General features: G+C 39.9%; 1 protein-coding gene across 1 annotated transcript in view; it reads left to right on the top strand.

Annotated features, from left to right (window-relative positions):
* LOC126095776 (nuclear cap-binding protein subunit 1) overlaps window positions 1-18,215 on the top strand; it is a 208,634-nt gene that overhangs the window by 120,966 nt on the left and 69,453 nt on the right. The window contains exons 10-11 of the mRNA XM_049910582.1: window positions 7,482-7,619; window positions 14,190-14,293. Of these exons, the coding sequence (XP_049766539.1) occupies window positions 7,482-7,619; window positions 14,190-14,293 (242 nt within the window). The remainder of the gene's footprint in view (window positions 1-7,481; window positions 7,620-14,189; window positions 14,294-18,215) is intronic.

The following is an 18,215-nucleotide window of genomic DNA, read 5'->3' as shown; positions in this document are numbered from 1 at the left end:
ATTTGAATACAGAACCATTGTGTCCTGTATCACATCCACTACAAGCTGAGTCAGCAAGAGAAGTGAATCAGGCAAAAATTACCATTTACTTTGGCAAGAGAGGGTGCTAGGGAATGACGTATGAGGACCAGTACCACCCTCTAGGAGGAAATCATGCATTCTGCAATTGTGGCTGCATGGTACAGCGCATATTAGACTGCCATCTGTGTAATGAAGTGTGATTGAATAAATGGTATCTAGCATGGAAACCATATATTTCCGGACATAAGTTCATTAGTCCTTATTTGTTCCATATCCTCATCGATCAATCCCTAGAGTTTGTAACATGGTGGAAAAAAAATCACCCTGTATGAGCTGAAATTTCTTTGATTTTACTATCAAGCTTCTTTCATGAGATATATGTGGATTAAAGTAAACAGTGCTAACTTTTGGAATATGTACTGTAGAAATTCCTCTGTTGTAACCTGTGCCTCTGTAGATGACTAGTCATCTCTGTGACAAACAGCTGTTATTTTATCTTCTGTATCTGTATTAATTGTACATTTGAAGATGCACTGTGATCAAAAGTATCTGGACACCTGGCTGAAAATGACATACAAGTTTGTCGCGCCCTCCATTTGTAATGTTGGAATTCAATATGGTGTTGGCTCACCCGAAGCCTTGATGGCAGCTTCCACTCTTGCAGGCATACGTTCAATCAGGTGCTGGAAGGTTTCTTGGGAAATGGCAGCCCATTCTTCACTGAGTGCTGAACTGAGGAGAGCTATCGATGTTGGTCGGTGAGGCCTGGCACGAAGTCGGCTTCCAAAACATCCCAAAGGTGTTCCATAGGATTCAGGTCAGGACCCTTTGCAGGCCATACATTATGAACAGGTGCTTGTGTTGAAAGATGCAGTCGCCATCCCCGAATTGCTCTTCAAATGCGGGAAGCAAGAAGGTGCTTTAAACATCAATGTAGGCCTGTGCTATGATAGTGCCACACAAAACAACAAGGGGTGCAAGCCCCCTCCATCAAAAACACGACCACACCATAACATCACCGCCTCTGAATTTTACTGTTGGCACAACACGCTGGCAGATGACGTTCACCGGGCATTCGCCATACCTACATCCTGCCATTGTGTACCATGATTTGTCACTCCATACAACGTTTTTCCACTGTTCTATCGTCCAGTGTTTACACTCCTTACACCAAGCGAGGCATCGTTTGGCATTTACCGGCGTGATGTGTGGCTTATGAGCAGCCGCTCGACCATGAAATCCAAGTTTTCTCACCTCCCGCCTAACTGTCATAGTACTTGCACTGGATTCTGATGCAGTTTGGAATTCCTGTGTGAGGGTCTGGATAGATGTCTGCCTATTACACAGTATGACCCTCTTCAACTGTCGGCGGTCTCTGTCAGTCAACAGATGAGGTCGGCCTGTATGCTTTTGTGCTGTACGTGTCCCTTCACGTTTCCACTTCACTATCACATCGGAAACAGTGGACCTGGGGATGTTTAGGAATGTAGAAATCTCAATCACCTGACCACATATGAAGTCTGTGAGTTCCGCGGAGCACCCCATTCTGCTCTCTCACTGAGGTCGCTTATACGGAGTACCTGGCAGTAGGTGGCAACACAATACACCTAATATGAAAAACATATGTTTTTGGGGGTGTCCAGATACTTTTGATCACATAGTGTAGTATTACTCATACAATTAAAGAGACAATACTAATAAGCAATTCTCAAGAATCCCTCCGATGAAGGATTGTGAGATACCTACTTTTGTGGCTGGATTATATTTCCATGGAATACCTTCATTGACTCTCAAGCTGGTATCTGCTTTTCCTGCAGATACTTTTGTGAGTTCTTTGCACATTAAATGTCTCCAGATGTAATCTCCTAAATGGTTTACTGCTTCCATTGATATACTAGCACTAGTCTAATGAAACAAGAATGATACTTTTTGCACTGTTATATCAATATGTCACATACATTTGGCAGGGTCAATACCAGTCTCTGCACAGAGTGATGATCCTTTGCAGGTGCTCCTGCATTTTGTTGCAATTTGCTGGCATTATTACTTCTGTATACTGTGCACAAAAGCATCATTCACTAATATTCTTGTGGAGCTGCTGACATTACACTCCAGATCGTGAACAGTAATGTCATAGAAGACATCCTACCTTCAGATCTGATAATTTATTTCTCCCCATTAAGAGCAATGTATATTGATTCCTCCTTGTTGAAAAGTCCTCAGTCATTTCACAATACTTGTCCAATATTTCATAGGATTTTATTCCGTTCACCGAGTGTCATTGTGGATCTCAGTGGAATGTTTTTAAAAAAAATAAGAAATGTGACAGGATACAGTTATCTACTGTATACTGGTCTTGTGGGCAAACCATATGACCTTAATTTCATTATAGTGGTAACTTTTGGTGTACAAATAACTCATAAGACACCAGCATAGTGTGTGTTTCATATTTCTATAATGAATGTAGTTCAGTAATATTTCTGTATGATTATGCTTTGCTGACCAAGAACGTAGGAAATACCTGCATTTTTCCTGTCTCTTAGAATGTGTCGTTACTCACAGTAAAGTGGTGCTAAAAGGAAGTGAATTGTTTTGAACAATGAGTGTAGACTTCAATGGGTATTCTGCTATGCCTGTTGAGCATTTTTATCTAATTTCCAATTTTGCAATTTGTCCTTTCAGCATCCATGTGATGCTTAGTGGTTAGCAAGAGAACCTCAGTGTAGTCTTAAGAGAAGTGATTGATTAAAGCTTGGAATTAGCTCTTGGTGTTTCCTGTGCCTTTTAGTTGTAAAGAAAACTGTACATTAAATAAAAAAATATGGGGAAGTTTGATTTTAATATTCCAGTGACATTTTTGTTCTTGTAATCAGTGACGGCCAATGACTTCTAGTTTGCCCTTTTACTTAGTATTCCTTTTTTTGATATGAAAGCATTGATAATGTAATTCAAGACACTGAAATATTAGCTTTGGAATTAAAACTATATGGACTCCATAAATTTACTACCAACTCAGATGATAAGTGACAAAACTATTAGACAACATGAAACATATGGAACAGAATCAACTGCAGTTTCTTCTCTCTTTTTGTGAAAGTACTTGACTTCTGATATTTTCAGTGTTGTTCTGCAACAAGAAAATGGTTGACAGATGCAAATTGTTGGTCTCTAAGGAATCCACTTACCCGGTGGTCGAAAATGGCTAAAAATGGTCTATCAAAATCTTCCTCTAACTTGTGAGTAGTGTGTTAAGGCATAATATTGACTCCATGGTTGGCTAATAAACACTAGTCTAGTGTGTAATTTTTAGTTTGCGTTGTTATAGTTATTATGGAAATGAAGGTAAGAGTAGGGATTGTGGAAACTTAGGCCACACCCTACTCTCGCAGCAGAAGCGATTGACAGAGTGTGACATGTGGATACACAGCCATTCAGCTATGAGCAGCAGCATCAGGCAATATGCCCTGGTGTCCTGCATGTGAGTGACAATCTCCTGCTACAAGATGGCTGTTTCTGTAAAATGGTGCCTGTAAATCGTTGAATGTTGTAGCTTGAGAGTGAGGCAACAAAATTAGGTTTACTTGGGTAAATAAGGCAATAAAGGAGCAGTGTGTGTCCAGTTCACAAACGGAGGAATCTTCATGGAGAATTTCATAACTTATATCATCAACTACGAAGCCCACCAGACAAATTCTTCGAATATACGCGGATGAGCGGAAATGCATTCCACTATCTCATCAATGAATTTCTTCTGTGATCAAGAACTTCCAACAGCCAATAAGTGAAGAAGAGTGACTGACTAATATAAATACAGAAAAATCAGCGTCGTCGGGGATCGTGGGTTTATCTCCGACTACTTCTTATATTTTGACTGACCCAACTACAAATCTATCACTTGTTCTATGTACTAAGTTTTATCTATACTCTTTACACTGCATCTCAAAGTATATTTTTAAGGTCTTCCCAAAGTGCTTGATCTTTAAGTGTAGACACCCCTATCACAGTACATTACCCACAGTAAATTCTTAAAAAAACACATTGAACAGCCATGAAACTTTACTGACATTTGATTGTTAGGAATGTAATTCATTAGCAGTCATTGTGAATCCCAAGTGTTCCCATTAATCTAAATAGTCTGCATTAATGAAACACACAAAATTTCTGAAAACAAAGGTCAAACATTTTGTGAAATGATTTGTCTAAAGGTATGAAATAAAATAGATTAGAGCAACATTTTTGCTATTCGTAATTTAGAGCATCACTCAAAGGGATGTCAATTGTTTCTCTGATCTCTCTTGTTTCTTTCAGACAAATCATTTCACTAAATATTTGACTGATTTCTTTCTTTCTTTCTTCTTCTTCTTCTTCTTCTTCTTCTTCTTCTTCTTCTTTTCTTCTTCTTCTTTTTTCTCCAAGGCACGCTCTTAGTGACACCTCATTTACCTTTGTAGCATCTTCTGTTCACGAATTGTCATAAATTTAATACTTGATTCAAAGGTAATAAGTCACATTTGCAAAATACTAACGCGAATTCTTTACAGGACGAATGGAAAAACTGGTAGAATCCGACCTTGGGGAAGATCAGTTTGGATTCTGTAGAAATGTTGGAACACGTGAGGCAATACTGACCCTACGACTTATCTTAGAAGAAAGATTAAGGAAAGGCAAACCTATGTTTCTAGCATTTGTAGACTTAGAAAAAGCTTTTGACAATGTTGATTGGAATACTCTTTCAAATTCTGAAGGTGGCAGGGGTAAAATACAGGGATCAAAAGGCTATTTACAATTTGTACAGAAATCAGATGGCAGTTATAAGAGTCAAGGGACATGAAAGGGAAGCAGTGGTTGGGAAGGGAGTGAGACAGGGTTGTAGACTCTCCCAGATGCTATTCAATCTGTATATTGAGCAAGCAGTAAGGAAAACAAAAGAAAAATTCAGAGTAGGTATTAAAATCCATGGAGAAGAAACAAAAACTTTGAGGTTCGCTGATGACATTGTAATTCTGTCACAGACAGCAAAGGACTTGGGAGAGCAGTTGAACAGAATGGACAGTGTCTTGAAAGCAGGGTATAAGATGAACATCAACAAAAGCAAAACGAGGATAATGGAATGTAGTTGAATTAATTCGGGTGATGCTGAGGGAATTAGATTAGGAAATGAGACACTTAAAGTAGTAAAGGAGTTTCGCTATTTGGGGAGAACAATAACTGATCATGGTTGAAGTAGAGAGGACATAAAATGTAGACTGACAATGGCAAGGAAAGCATTTCTGAAGAAGAGAAATTTGTTAACATCGAGTATTGATTTAAGTGTCAGGAAGTGGTTTCTGAAAGTATTTGTATGGAGTGTAGCTATGTATGGAAGTGAAACATGGACGATAAATAGTTTAGACAAGAAGAGAATAGAAGCTTTCGAAATGTGGTGCTACAGAAGAATGCTGAAGATAAGGTGGGTAGATCACATAACGAATGATGAGGTATTGAATAGAATTGGGGAGAAGAGGAGTTTGTGGCACAACTTGACTAGAAGAAGGGATTGGTTGGTAGGACATGTTCTGAGGCATCAAGGGATCACCAGTTTAGTTCTGGAGGGCAGCGTGGAGGGTAAAAATCGTAGGGGGAGACCAAGAGTTGAATACACTAAGCAGATTCAGAAGGATGTATGCTGCAGTAGGTACTGGGAGATGGAGAATCTTGCACAGGATAGAGTAGCATGGAGAGCTGCATCAAACCAGTCTCAGGACTGTAGACCAAAACAACAACGATTCGAAGGAAGCCTTTTTGACAGTTAAATATCACACCAGTGTATCTTGCTACGTGCAGAATAGCCAGGCCTTGAAGAGATTGACTTTCAGCGCTTCATTTACGTAACTGGTAGCAACTATTCATGAAATATTTCAATTTTCCGTCAAACCTCTAATTAAGGTTTCCTTAATTACCCTGTTTACTTTCAAGGCCTTTGGCTGCCGCCCCCCTTTCCTCCTACCCCATCCCCCCAAACGGTAGAGCTCTCTCTGTCACTTTGATACCCCTTTACCCATTTCTCACTCGTCTTTTGGCTATAAATATCTGACAGATACCCATTATGCATAGTTTATAGGGAGTCTTGTTTTCGCTCCACTCTAAAATTGAACAAAAACATTTCGAGACTTATTCATACAACAAATATGTTCTCTTGTCATGCTGTCATGTGCAGAAATCCTCATTTTTATATCTGAAATGTTTAGGAAATATGATGAGTTTTATGACCACACAATTTGTTATGCACAGGGTGTGCTGCGTGTGACCCATTTGCCACATTTACAATCCAAAATCTCAGTAACTAAGAGATATACCAATCTGTTCTCAACTGTAAATACAGTTTCGATATCTTGGCTGCATTTCATATACAGGTATTTATGACCTAAAATGAACTATATGCAAAATGTGCGTACTACATATTTGCCTCTGTAGACTTTCAAAAGTTATTTGCAGTCATTTACTCAGATTTGTGCAGCATAGTAACTATGACAAATAACAAAAAGGAATTCAGTCATTTATTGAGCAAAAATATCAATCTGTAAGGCAGGAAATAATCAATTTTTTTCACTTAATAATTTTCTTAAAATCAGATGATAAGTATTTCATAGCAGATAGTGCATCCGCCCCGGCACTTTGCAGAGCAGACCATATCTGTTGCTTTCACTGTCAGGTGGAGTGCAGTGACAAGATTCAACTACAGCAGAGTACAAGCAGCACCGCAGCCGTCGCTCACCTGGGAAACCTCTACAACTATGCCTGTGGTTGTGTTTCATTGCCTGAAGCAGTTGTACACTCTTGGTTGCTTCTGTCGCTTATGTAGGGTGCAGTGTTACAATAATCTAGAAACTACTACTCTCAAAGGTTGTAGAGGGGGGATTGCTAAGTTGAACATACTCCTCATATAGACAGATTACTATTAAAAGTTTCATTATAAGGTTGTATCATTCTATCTATTCAGATTTTTCATAAATAAAAACTGCCTTTTCTTGTGGAACTGTATTTTATTTCTTCCAGATGCATTTTACCTTTTTTTTTTACTTTAAGGCATCTTCAGTGGGATCTAGAATAATACAGTTTATAGATTACAAAACATTTCACAGCTCATTTTATATCTAAATAAGTTGTTACTTACAATTCTTTGTGTTTTTGGTTGGCATCTGCAAGGAACTGCAAGTAATTACTTATTTATGTAAAAAACAAGTCTTGAACCATTTTATAATCTACAAATAATACGTACCAAAACAAAACTGTGTTATTCTAGATCCTACTGAAGATACCTTAAAGTAAAAAAAAGGCGAAATACAGCTGCGAAAAATAAAATACAGTGCAGCAAGAAAAGGTGGTTTTTATTTACAAAACAAATATTTCTTTGCTTGCTGCAGAGGATGGCCATGCAAACAAACAATTTATATTCCTCTACTCATTTCCACTGTTCGCAGGTTTGTTAACTGGTTTGCATATCACTTGAGTAATTTCCAGTTCCGATGGAGTTGGGAAGACTGGGATTCTTGTCTTCAGCTTGATCCAGAACATCCACGACCCAAATTTATTCGTGAAGTTCTGCTGAAGTGTCTCAGGTCAGTAATTACACCTATGTACTACATTATTAGGCTACATGCTAAGTTACTATTTTTAATTACTCTACTCTGTCTTCCTCCTTCTTCTGCCTTTTACAGATTAGACCTACCAACCTGTTCTGGGCTCAGCTCCAACTGGCCATCCTATGTTCATTTTTCCTTTGTGTTTGTATTGTAAGGGCAGGTTTGGAACCCTTGTTTTATCCATTCATTCCAGATATCCCTTCCAGTTTTGTTTGTGTTTGTCCATTTTGTCATTTACTGCAAACATATTGAGTTCTTGTCTGGTGTTTTTATTAGAAGTCGTATCCTGCTTGTAAGCTTTCCATTTCAGCTACCTCAACGTGGTTAGATGAGAGGGGTGTCACGAAAACATACACTGCGCAGCAACCCATTGCAACACAGGAGTATGCGCTTTGAATTTGAGGTGCCTCCAACCTTCCTATGTAAAGCTGCAAAATTGTGGCCCCTGTGGTGTTAGCCTCAGGCTCGGTGATGCTTCAGTCAGTGAGGTGTTGACACATGGGGGGGGGGGGGGGGGGGACAGACCTTGGAAGTTCATGTGAGCTGTAAGGTGGGTTAGTGATGTTGCATTGGCACCAAATTTCACTACAATTCTGCCCAACACTATGGTAGATGTGTCACATGATGGGAAACTCATCTCACACCCCCTCTAACCCACATTCCACTCCTTTGTTCAGCACATGTGCGATGGAGGTCAGGACTGTGATTCCCAACATTGACATTGTGCAGGTTTCTTAGGGTGGCTGAGGAAAACATTTCATACACACCACTGCTCAGAATTGAGATGAAAAGGTCTCGGGGTGCAGCACAAAAGGGTGCCAGTGAAACCACTTCTTCCCTAGGAACATTCATTTTCACACATTTCGCACACAAAAACAACAGTTTGCAGTACAATATACAAGAGGAAGACATCATTGGCAAATTTTGCCACTGTTGATACATCCTGTATGATTCAACCCTTTTGTAATGACATCATGGGGCTGAAACCTTGTTGAATGTGATCTCACCCCTTTGGAGTATTGCGTGACTGCAAGTTTTGCTTTGGTATACAGGATAACTAGGAACTGTTCAAAACCATTTGATGAAATATGAAAATGATCTGAAGCAGGATAGGGTGTTTATGCTTTTTCATGCCTCCATTTTTACTCTGTCCTGTGGATTAGTACAGAGTGGTGTGACATTGACGCACACGTGAATGAATGAGTGAGGGGTCCCTCTACGGCCACTTGAACACTTTTGTTCGGCACCTTAAAAATGTCCCTGTACTGGGATACTCAGTCGCTGATCCCAACCAGCAGGTGGGACAAGCAACTCGCTCCAAATTGGCGCCTGCTGGTTGCATACAGAATAAGATGGGTGTCTAAAGGGTTGCCTGTCTGTCTGGCAGGTAGAGACTGGTAGAGAGATGTCTCTGTACAGAGATATTTTTAAAGAGCCCAGCAAAGGTACACCGGTGGTATTGTCTAACTGGGACTCCTAGAGGGATCTTTTACTGTTACTTGTGGTCACACAACACTCCAAAGGGGTTGGGTCACATTCAGTGGGGTTGCAGTCCCACAGTGTCCGTAGAAAAGGGTGAAATAATCCTTGTGGTGTCAGCAGTGGTAAAATTTGTTTAGAATGTCATCCTCTTGTACATTGCACAGCAAACTGCAGATACTGATTGCAAAATGTGTGGAAATGAACGTCACTGAAGATGGAATAGTTTCATGGTGTCCTTTATACCACTTCCCAAAATGTTTTTGTATCAATCCTGAGCAGTGGTGAGTTCGAGATATTTGTCAATCATCCATAAGGAACCCGTATGATTTCAGTGCTAGGCATCGCAGTTATGACTTCCACCACAGAGGCATCAAAAAGAGGGGTTGAAATGTGGATGAGGTGTGACATCATGTGTCATATCCATGGTAGCTTGGGGCAGAATTGTAGTGAAATCTGATGCCTGTGACATCATTAACCATCACTACAACTCACGCAAACTTCTGAGCTCAGGACTTTTTTTGCATGTGTCAACACCATGCTGTTTGAAGCACCACTGAGTGTGAAGATTTCTCTGTATTTTGCTCTTCTTCAAGCCTTGCAACGACGACTCGTCAGTTGCAACTCACTCTGTGACGTTTGGATGAATGGACACAGAAGAGTGGTTTTAAGTTTCCAACTGATAAGTCGGTGTGTGTTCTTTTTAACTGTTCTCGTTCCATTTTTGACTTGCCTGAGTTGAGGATGAGGGACACCGTTCTGAATTTCAAAGACACAGTGAAGTTTCTGGGCCTCACGTTTGATTCTAAGCTTACGTGGCTGCCACACATTAAGGAACTGAAAAAACAGTCTCTTAAGGTGCTGTCTATTTTAAAATGTCTTAGTCACCACACATGAGGAGCAGACAGGACTTGTCTGTTCCGGTTTTACAGAGCCTTCGTGCAGTCCCGGCTTGATTATGGATGCACGGTGTATGGGTCTGCAAGACCCACTTATTTGAAGCTGTTGGATGTGGTGCACCATGAGGGGATTTGGTTGGCCACTGGGGCGTTCAGAACGAGCCCCATACCGAGCCTCTGTGCAGAGGCAGGTGAACCGCCACTTCACCTCCGGCGGCGTCTACTAATGGTGCGCCAGGCCTATCAAACATTATACACACCTGCATACCACACTGTTGCTCAGCCTCCACTGGAAAGGCTTTTTCGCAACCGGCAACGAGCAACAAGGCCCTATGGGATTCATTCAAAGGACTGCATTTTAAAGATGGGTGTGGCCGGATTTAATGCTTCACATTGAGGTTGGAGCAGATATCCACCTTGGCTCCTCCAGAAGCCCACACTGATTTTAGATTTGGCAAATTTTAAGAAAGACAGTACATCAGATTTTACTTTCAAATCTTTGTTTTTTAACATTTTAGATAGGCATCATGATTTTACAGTAGTCTACACTGATGGATCCCAACAGGGGGATTTTCTTGGCTGCTCAGTAGTGTTCCCCGAACGTGTCATCAGGATTCGCCTTCCCCAGGAATACACTGTTTTTTCCGCAGAACTTCACGCGATCCCTAAGGCATTGGAGCAGATACGGTGTACACTTCCTAATTTGCTCTGACTCACTGAGCGCATCACAGTCACTGCAGAACCTGTACCCAGCGGAGAAGTTGGAACAGCTGATTTACGACCAACTGTACATCCTCCAACGACAGGGCAAGCAAGTGTCCTTTTGCTGGGTGCCAGGGCATGTGGGCATACAGGGAAATGAACAAGCTGATAGAGCTGCCAAGGACGCCTGCAGATTACCGGAGGTGACACAATGTTCTATTCCTTTGCAAGGTGTCGTTTCTGTGCTGCGGCGGAAGTATATGCAATTGTGAGAGGAGGAATGGCTGGTGGTGAGGGAAAATAAGCTGCAGTTGGTGAAACTCACCATCCAGCCGTGGTGTTCCTGCTGCCGGTCACCTAGGCGTGACGAAGTGACCCTTACACGTCTTCGCATAGGGCACTGTCCTCTTACGCATGCCTTCTTACTACGGCGAGAGGAACCCCCGCTGTGTGATGCCTGTGGCGTAAGAATCACTGTACGTCACATTTTAGTTGAGTGTGATTTATATCGTTCTGTCAGGGCGGAAGTTAATATTAGTGGGGATCTGCCCTCGATTTTAGCCGATGACGAGGCAAGTGTCAAGAAAGTTTTAAGGTACTGTGATGTTTCTGGGCTTCAGCCTAAGATTTTAGGTTGGAATTTTTAGTGTGTTGCCGAGTGGCTGACCACTCCTTTTTTATTCTTGTAATAGGCCAGTTCCAAACATGTGCTATGTGTTTCATTTTGACCCCTTCCCCTACATTCTCTTGCAGTTCTCCTGTTTATGTGCTGCTTTCCACTTTGCTACTGTTGACGTGCGCACTGTCTATGTAGACTGTCACCTTTAATTTTAGTCCTATTTTTGCACTTGCTGCATTTTAGTGACACGCGTCCGTTGTTGTTTCCATTCGGGCGCTAAAGACTACACTGTTGAGCGCCCATAACACCATATCCGTCCTTCAACTTTCAGTTCTCTCCATTTATGCTCATTTGTAGCCTTTTCTCTCCTTCACAAGTGTGTAGTGGACTTACATGTCTTTTACTACAATGCAGCTCTCCAGACTGTAGGACATTATGGGCAGAAGGAAAATTTTTAACCTGGACTATCTAGCTCTTAACAGAGGGACCTTGCAGATAAGGATTTGATGATTACTGCATAGAGATTAGTTCTCTAAAGCAGTGACACAATTCTCAAAAAACCCAAAAAATTACATTTGGTGATTGGAAGGTTTCTGGGTGCTGCTGAGGACGAAACATTTCAGTAGCTGAATGCATACTGTAAAAGTTTTGTAATTCTTAAGTTACTGGTTGTAATCTTGCTAGCTGCAACTCTACTTTCTTTTTTAAATTCATATTTATTGACATGATCTCATTTTGTTCTGTCCCCTTCCTTTTTATCTGGACTTTCTGTTCTGTGTATGCCTGCTGAAATTTGGCTATTTTTCATTCATCTTGTTTCAAAATACTGTGTGTTTTTTATGTTGTCGTTACTTCTTCTTCTTTTCCGTCGTTTCTTAGTTGCTTTAAATTCATGGAGGTATGTGTTTACAATATATAAATACACACACATTCAATACACAGTGAAAAGTGCAACTGAAGCGTTGTAATAAATATGGATTAAAAACCGTATAAAATCAGCCTTCTGGGGTTTGGGGATACAGTAAATACATCTCCAGGACCACACACATTTTGCTAACAACGTTGGAAATCACCACCAAAGATGCTTTATAAATAAAAGAAGCAAAACACATATGTCAAAAACAAACTGCCTTTTATGTAGCTGCAAAGACAACGTACCTCCATGAATTGCCTCATTTCGGTCCATAATAATATTTTTTTCTCGTTTATTCCAGAAGTTGGGTTCTTTTTCTTCAATTTCTGTTCTGTTGGCAACATATGTCAAAAGTAAAACTGAAAGCAGAGTTTGAAAAGCTTCTTTCGATAATGGGAAAGTCCCATGAACTCCTCGTAACCAGACTTGTGTATTGTAACATGGTGTTTTCTTATTATACATGTTCTTACAAGTCAGAACAATTAGTACCACTAGTGCTGACAATCACCAATATTGTGAAAATTTTGTAGGTCTTATATATAAAGGACACCTTGTATACCATGAGCTGTATGTTTTCATTTTGTGGCAGTAGCATCCAATATGATAGAGAAATGTGGCTGTTTATCATTTGATAACTGTAACATGTACAAACAACCACCTTGTACCACTGAGTCTACATCAGTTTTAATATCATAAATATTTCCCAATTGATACATTTAGTATAACAACCATTTATGAAAATAGTAGAATGCTACTCTTCATATAGAGGAGACATTGAGTCACAGACAGGTACAACAGGACTGCTATACAACACACACACACACACACACACACACATGACTACTGCCTCTGGCCACTGAAGCCAGACTGCACACAGAAACCCTGGTCCTTTTCATAATATTGTCATTATTCCATCCTGGATGTTCCAGTGTTTGATTTCGTCATTTGATATAGACATACACAATATAGATGTGCCACTGATGGTGGGCTGTATGCCTGAATACCAATCTGGTAATAAAATGTTTTTATATGCATCTTATGGTGTATAGCAAGATTTCGTTTAAAAAATAAGTGTACTGTGTGTAGAATTATTTGTTGCCATAAAGCCATGTTCACATTATGTTTGTCAACAGTGTGTTATGATGGGCTAAACTTAGACTAATGGAAGGGAACTTGGCAGCCATTGACAAAAGCTATCGTAACACCTTTTCCAGATAATACATGAACCAGTTTCAAACCATCAGAAATGTGGTGTCTTATGGAAAATGTATGAATTACATTGGATTTGATGGGAAACTGTGGCATAAAAATACAATAACTTTGACTTATTTGGAGATGGTATCAATGTGCGTAGGGTGTATAGATCCCTCTCCTCCACCTTTTCTAACAACTTTTCAGCAGACGTTGACATGCCCAAGTGGTACTGCACATCTCGCACTGACTCTTACATGTGGCTGTGATTTTATTTAACACAATATCTGCTTGATTTTGGTTTTTCCTATGTTGATTTTAGCAAATAAATATTACATAATTTCTAATTTCTCCCCCTCCACGAATGTTAAAGCTGACTCAGTAATTCGTTCCCCCACAGTCTCAATTTATGGCTCTAAATAACTGTGACATTTTATCTCAAATTCTGCTATGCAGTATATGTTTTCTCATTTATATTTAAGAAATGTTTCTGTAATCATTTGAATATTTCCTTCAGCTGCCATGGAAGAGTACTCAAAAATTGTTCTTGTGACGTAGTTACAGAGAAATCCGCACATGGATAAGGCACTGGCCATTTTTCTGTATTCCCGACATTAATATCTAGTTCTAAGATACTATATATTAAAGCTGCAAGAGCAAGTCTTTTTTTTAAGTACCAATATATTTTTGGAAGAAATTCACAACCGTTCCCTTACATATTTAGCCTAGGTTTTGACTTTCAGGTTGTCATATCACCAGAGAATTGTGGATATGATGCCACCCCAGTTTGAACCTCTCATACCTGCCAAACCAGAGCCAAGATTCAAGTACACAATGGATGGAGCAGGTAACTTGCTTCAGCTATACATGCAGAGCAGATTTTAAGTGAATGTTTTCATCTATCATTGATATTGTTAATGCACATGAATTCCTTTTACATGTTTATTTGTATATTTTTGTTATTGTAAGGAGCAACTACAGAACTCTGTGACATTTTATGTTCCTTTTCTGAGAAAAAAGGTTAACTATTTAATGATGCCTTAAAGAATATTACACTTGTGATAAAAGTTTTTGTGTCCCTTGTAAGGAGTCAAACTTATTTCTGGTCAGGCGGTTTATTCAACTTCTATATAAGTTATGATATACAGGGCTATTACAAATGATTGAAGCGATTTCATAAATTCGCTGTAGCTCCATTCATTGACATATGGTCACGACACACTACAGATACGTAGAAAAACTCATAAAGTTTTGTTCGCCTGAAGCCGCACTTCAGGTTTCTGCCGCCAGAGCGCTCGAGAGCGCAGTGAGACAAAATGGCGACAGGAGCCGAGAAAGCGTATGTCGTGCTTGAAATGCACTCACATCAGTCAGTCATAACAGTGCCACGACACTTCAGGACGAAGTTCAAAAAAGATTCACCAAATGCTAACTCCATTCGGCGATGGTATGCGCAGTTTAAAGCTTCTGGATGCCTCTGTAAGGGGAAATCAACGGGTCGGCCTGCAGTGAGCGAAGAAACGGTTGAGCGCGTGCGGGCAAGTTTCACGCGTAGCCCGCGGAAAATTGGCTCATGCCACAACTGGAGACCGACAGCGCCGACTTCATCTTTCAACAGGATGGTGTTCCACCGCACTTCCATCATGATGTTTGACATTTCTCAAACAGGAGATTGGAAAACCGATGGATCGGTCGTGGTGGAGATCATGATCAGCAATTTATGTCATGGCCTCCACGCTCTCCCGACTTAATCCCATGCGATTTCTTTCTGTGGGGTTATGTGAAAGGTTCAGTGTTTAAACCTCCTCTACCAAGAAACGTGCCAGAACTGGGAGCTCGCATCAACGATGGTTTCGAACTCATTGATGGGGACATGCTGCTCCGAGTGTGGAAGGAACTTTATTATCGGCTTGATGTCTGCCGAATCACTAAAGGGGCACATATCGAATATTTGTGTATGCCTAAAAAAACTTTTTGAGTTTTTGTATGTGTGTGCAAAGCATTTTGAAAATATCTCAAATAATAACGTTATTGTAGAGCTGTGAAATCGCTTCAATCATTTGTAATAACCCTGTACTTCCACTTCTCACTGGTAACAGTTGCCCACTATCATCACTAGGACTGTAATTTGTGAATCATGTTTGAGATTAATTGGGATCAATACCTCATCTGGATATCCATATTTATGTTTGCTATGATTTTTCTGAATCACTTTAGATGAATTTTGTGAGCGTTCCTTTGATTAAGCTACAACAATTTTAATTACATCCCAATCCAGTCTGAGCTTTTACATCATCTCTAATAACCTTGTTGTCAGTGGGGTGTTAAACCTTCTCGTTTCATTCCTGCTACATGTATGAATTTGCCCTTTATCATCCCATCACTGTCTCTGACATATTAATCACTCTGTGAGTTACTCGCAGGTGTACTGAAGGTATTGACATGTGCAAATTTTGACTGTTTGGGAAGAGCTGCTCCATGCTCTGTTTCACTGATTTTTTTCTGTGGTTTATGTGAGATGCTGCTTAGTTTTATACTGCACATCACTGTGTAGAAGTGCACATTTAAAAAGGTACTTGTTTGTGCACAAAAATATATGTACCTGCAAGAATGATTTGTGTTGATTAAAGACACTAAATAGTACAGTAACAGTGCATTCAAAGATGTGGCAAGCAGATTGCATATCATCATTTGCTATGTATATTTTATGCAGTACAAACAATGTTTGTCATTGTAGAACATTTATAAAGTGTGTTGTTTTCGTAAATTAAGTCACTGCAATGCTTGGAAGATTTTTGAAAGATTGAGTTTGAATTAATTTTATATCTAACTAAAATCCATTGTATTTCTCAGAATGGCCTTCTTTTAGCTCGATGCTCACCTTAGCAGAAGCGTTCGACAGTTATTATGCAAATCGAAAGAATATCTTGAGTGTGTGAACCGTCTGATCTTTAGAACATCTTGATTGAACTTGTATTGAAGCTGTTTTCCAATAATAAGGTTGGAGTTTAATTACTGTCGAAGATGAGGCAAGCTCATTAGAGACTGAACATTGATCAGATAGGACAAAAATAAGGAAGAGACTGTTCTTTTCAAAGAAACCATATGACATTTGCCTTAACTGCTTTAGGGAAACTGCAGGAAACCTAGACGTGGATTGATATTTGTGCTGACTTTTCAGAAATGTTGAATCTGCAGTATAATGAGACAACCTCTGGTTGCATTGTTTGTACAGCATCTAATGGTCAGGATGACTCCCTGTGAAAAGTAGGAAATCCAGGTTCACGTCCTAATGTGGCACAAATTTGCCTTTATCACAACATATAGATGACTGGCTAAGGATTAGAGCCTTCCTACTCCTGAATGCCAGTCCAGTACCGTGCCACTCATTTGTGAACTTCAGGCTAACATTAAGTGACGCCCAGTAGAAATACACAAAGGAGATGCAATGTTAACTTCATTTTCCACACAAACACACTGGAAGTTTCTGGATTGTAAATGTTCAATTTTTCCTATATAATTTGTTTTGTGGGTGGTCTTTTGAAAACTCTCATTAGATGTAAGTCTTTGCTGATAGTGTGTGGTGTCATATTATCATCTGCTTTTCCTCTGCCTTTGTTTTTTCTTCGGTGTGGGGGGGGGGGGGGGCAAGAGATCTGTCTGTCCCCCATAGAGATTGTAGGTACACATGTCCTACTTGTTGGCAAAAGTATATCTATTTGGTGTACACCTTCCACATCCCAGAAAAGTTCTCCATTCCCTTTCCAAGAGAAGACACTCAGTGCAAGTTCTCAGAACTACATTTTCTCCATTCTTAACCTTTTTGTTGGCATGGAGAACTGATCACGTTTTCATAATCAAAAGTGACTGGCCCTTTTAGTAAGTCCTACCCAAATTGACTACTCTTTATCTCCAACTAATGTTGCTTCTGTGACGAAATTAATCTGAATGGGCACATTTTGGATACATTTTCCAGAAGAGCCAATGCTCATTAACAGTATTAATATTCCCAACTGTTGCAGAAAAATCACATATCAAAAATTTCCAGGTCAAAATTTTATCCATTTCTTGGTGAATACAGTGTTAGAATGGGAAACATTCGAGGCTGCCTCTTGATATCAGACAAACTCTTTTGCACCTACTGAAAATTTCATTTGAGAAAGTCATATCATGTATTAACAATCTGGTTACTTACCTGCCACCCGCTAGCCATTTTAAAAAATCTCTTTTAGCAGTTGCAATGTGTGATTAGTACAATTTCTTCCTCTATTTTTCAGTTTAGCTGTAATAAAAAAAATGGTTCAAATGGCTCTGAGCACTATGGGACTCAACTGCTGAGGTCATAAGTCCCCTAGAACTTAGAACTACTTAAACCTAACTAACCTAAGGACAGCACACACATCCATGCCCGAGGCAGGATTCGAACCTGCGACCGTAGCGGTCGCGCGGTTTCAGACTGTAGCGCCTAGAACCGCTTGGCCACTCCGGCCGGCTTAGCTGTAATAGCTTGGTGGGTGTAACTGTAGCTTGCTTCCTATGGAGTGTTAAACAAAAAGCATTTACAAAATTTTGTAAGCATGATTTGTGTCAGTTCAATATCTTAGTTAAAATATTGATATTGTTAATATCCCACTGTAAACCGATAATTGCAGGCTACATACGTTGTTAAGAGTACAAACATATATGCATTCATATTCATGTCAGCTGGAGAAAAAGAAAATGCACACACAGAAACAAAAAAGACCCTAGTACGTTTTTTTTGTTTTTAT

The sequence above is a fragment of the Schistocerca cancellata genome, chromosome 8, assembly GCF_023864275.1.
Source record: "Schistocerca cancellata isolate TAMUIC-IGC-003103 chromosome 8, iqSchCanc2.1, whole genome shotgun sequence".
In the NCBI taxonomy this organism is placed as follows: Eukaryota; Metazoa; Arthropoda; class Insecta; order Orthoptera; family Acrididae; genus Schistocerca; species Schistocerca cancellata.
Note: the sequence above shows the minus strand (reverse complement) of the source record. Positions and strands in the feature narration are given on the sequence as shown.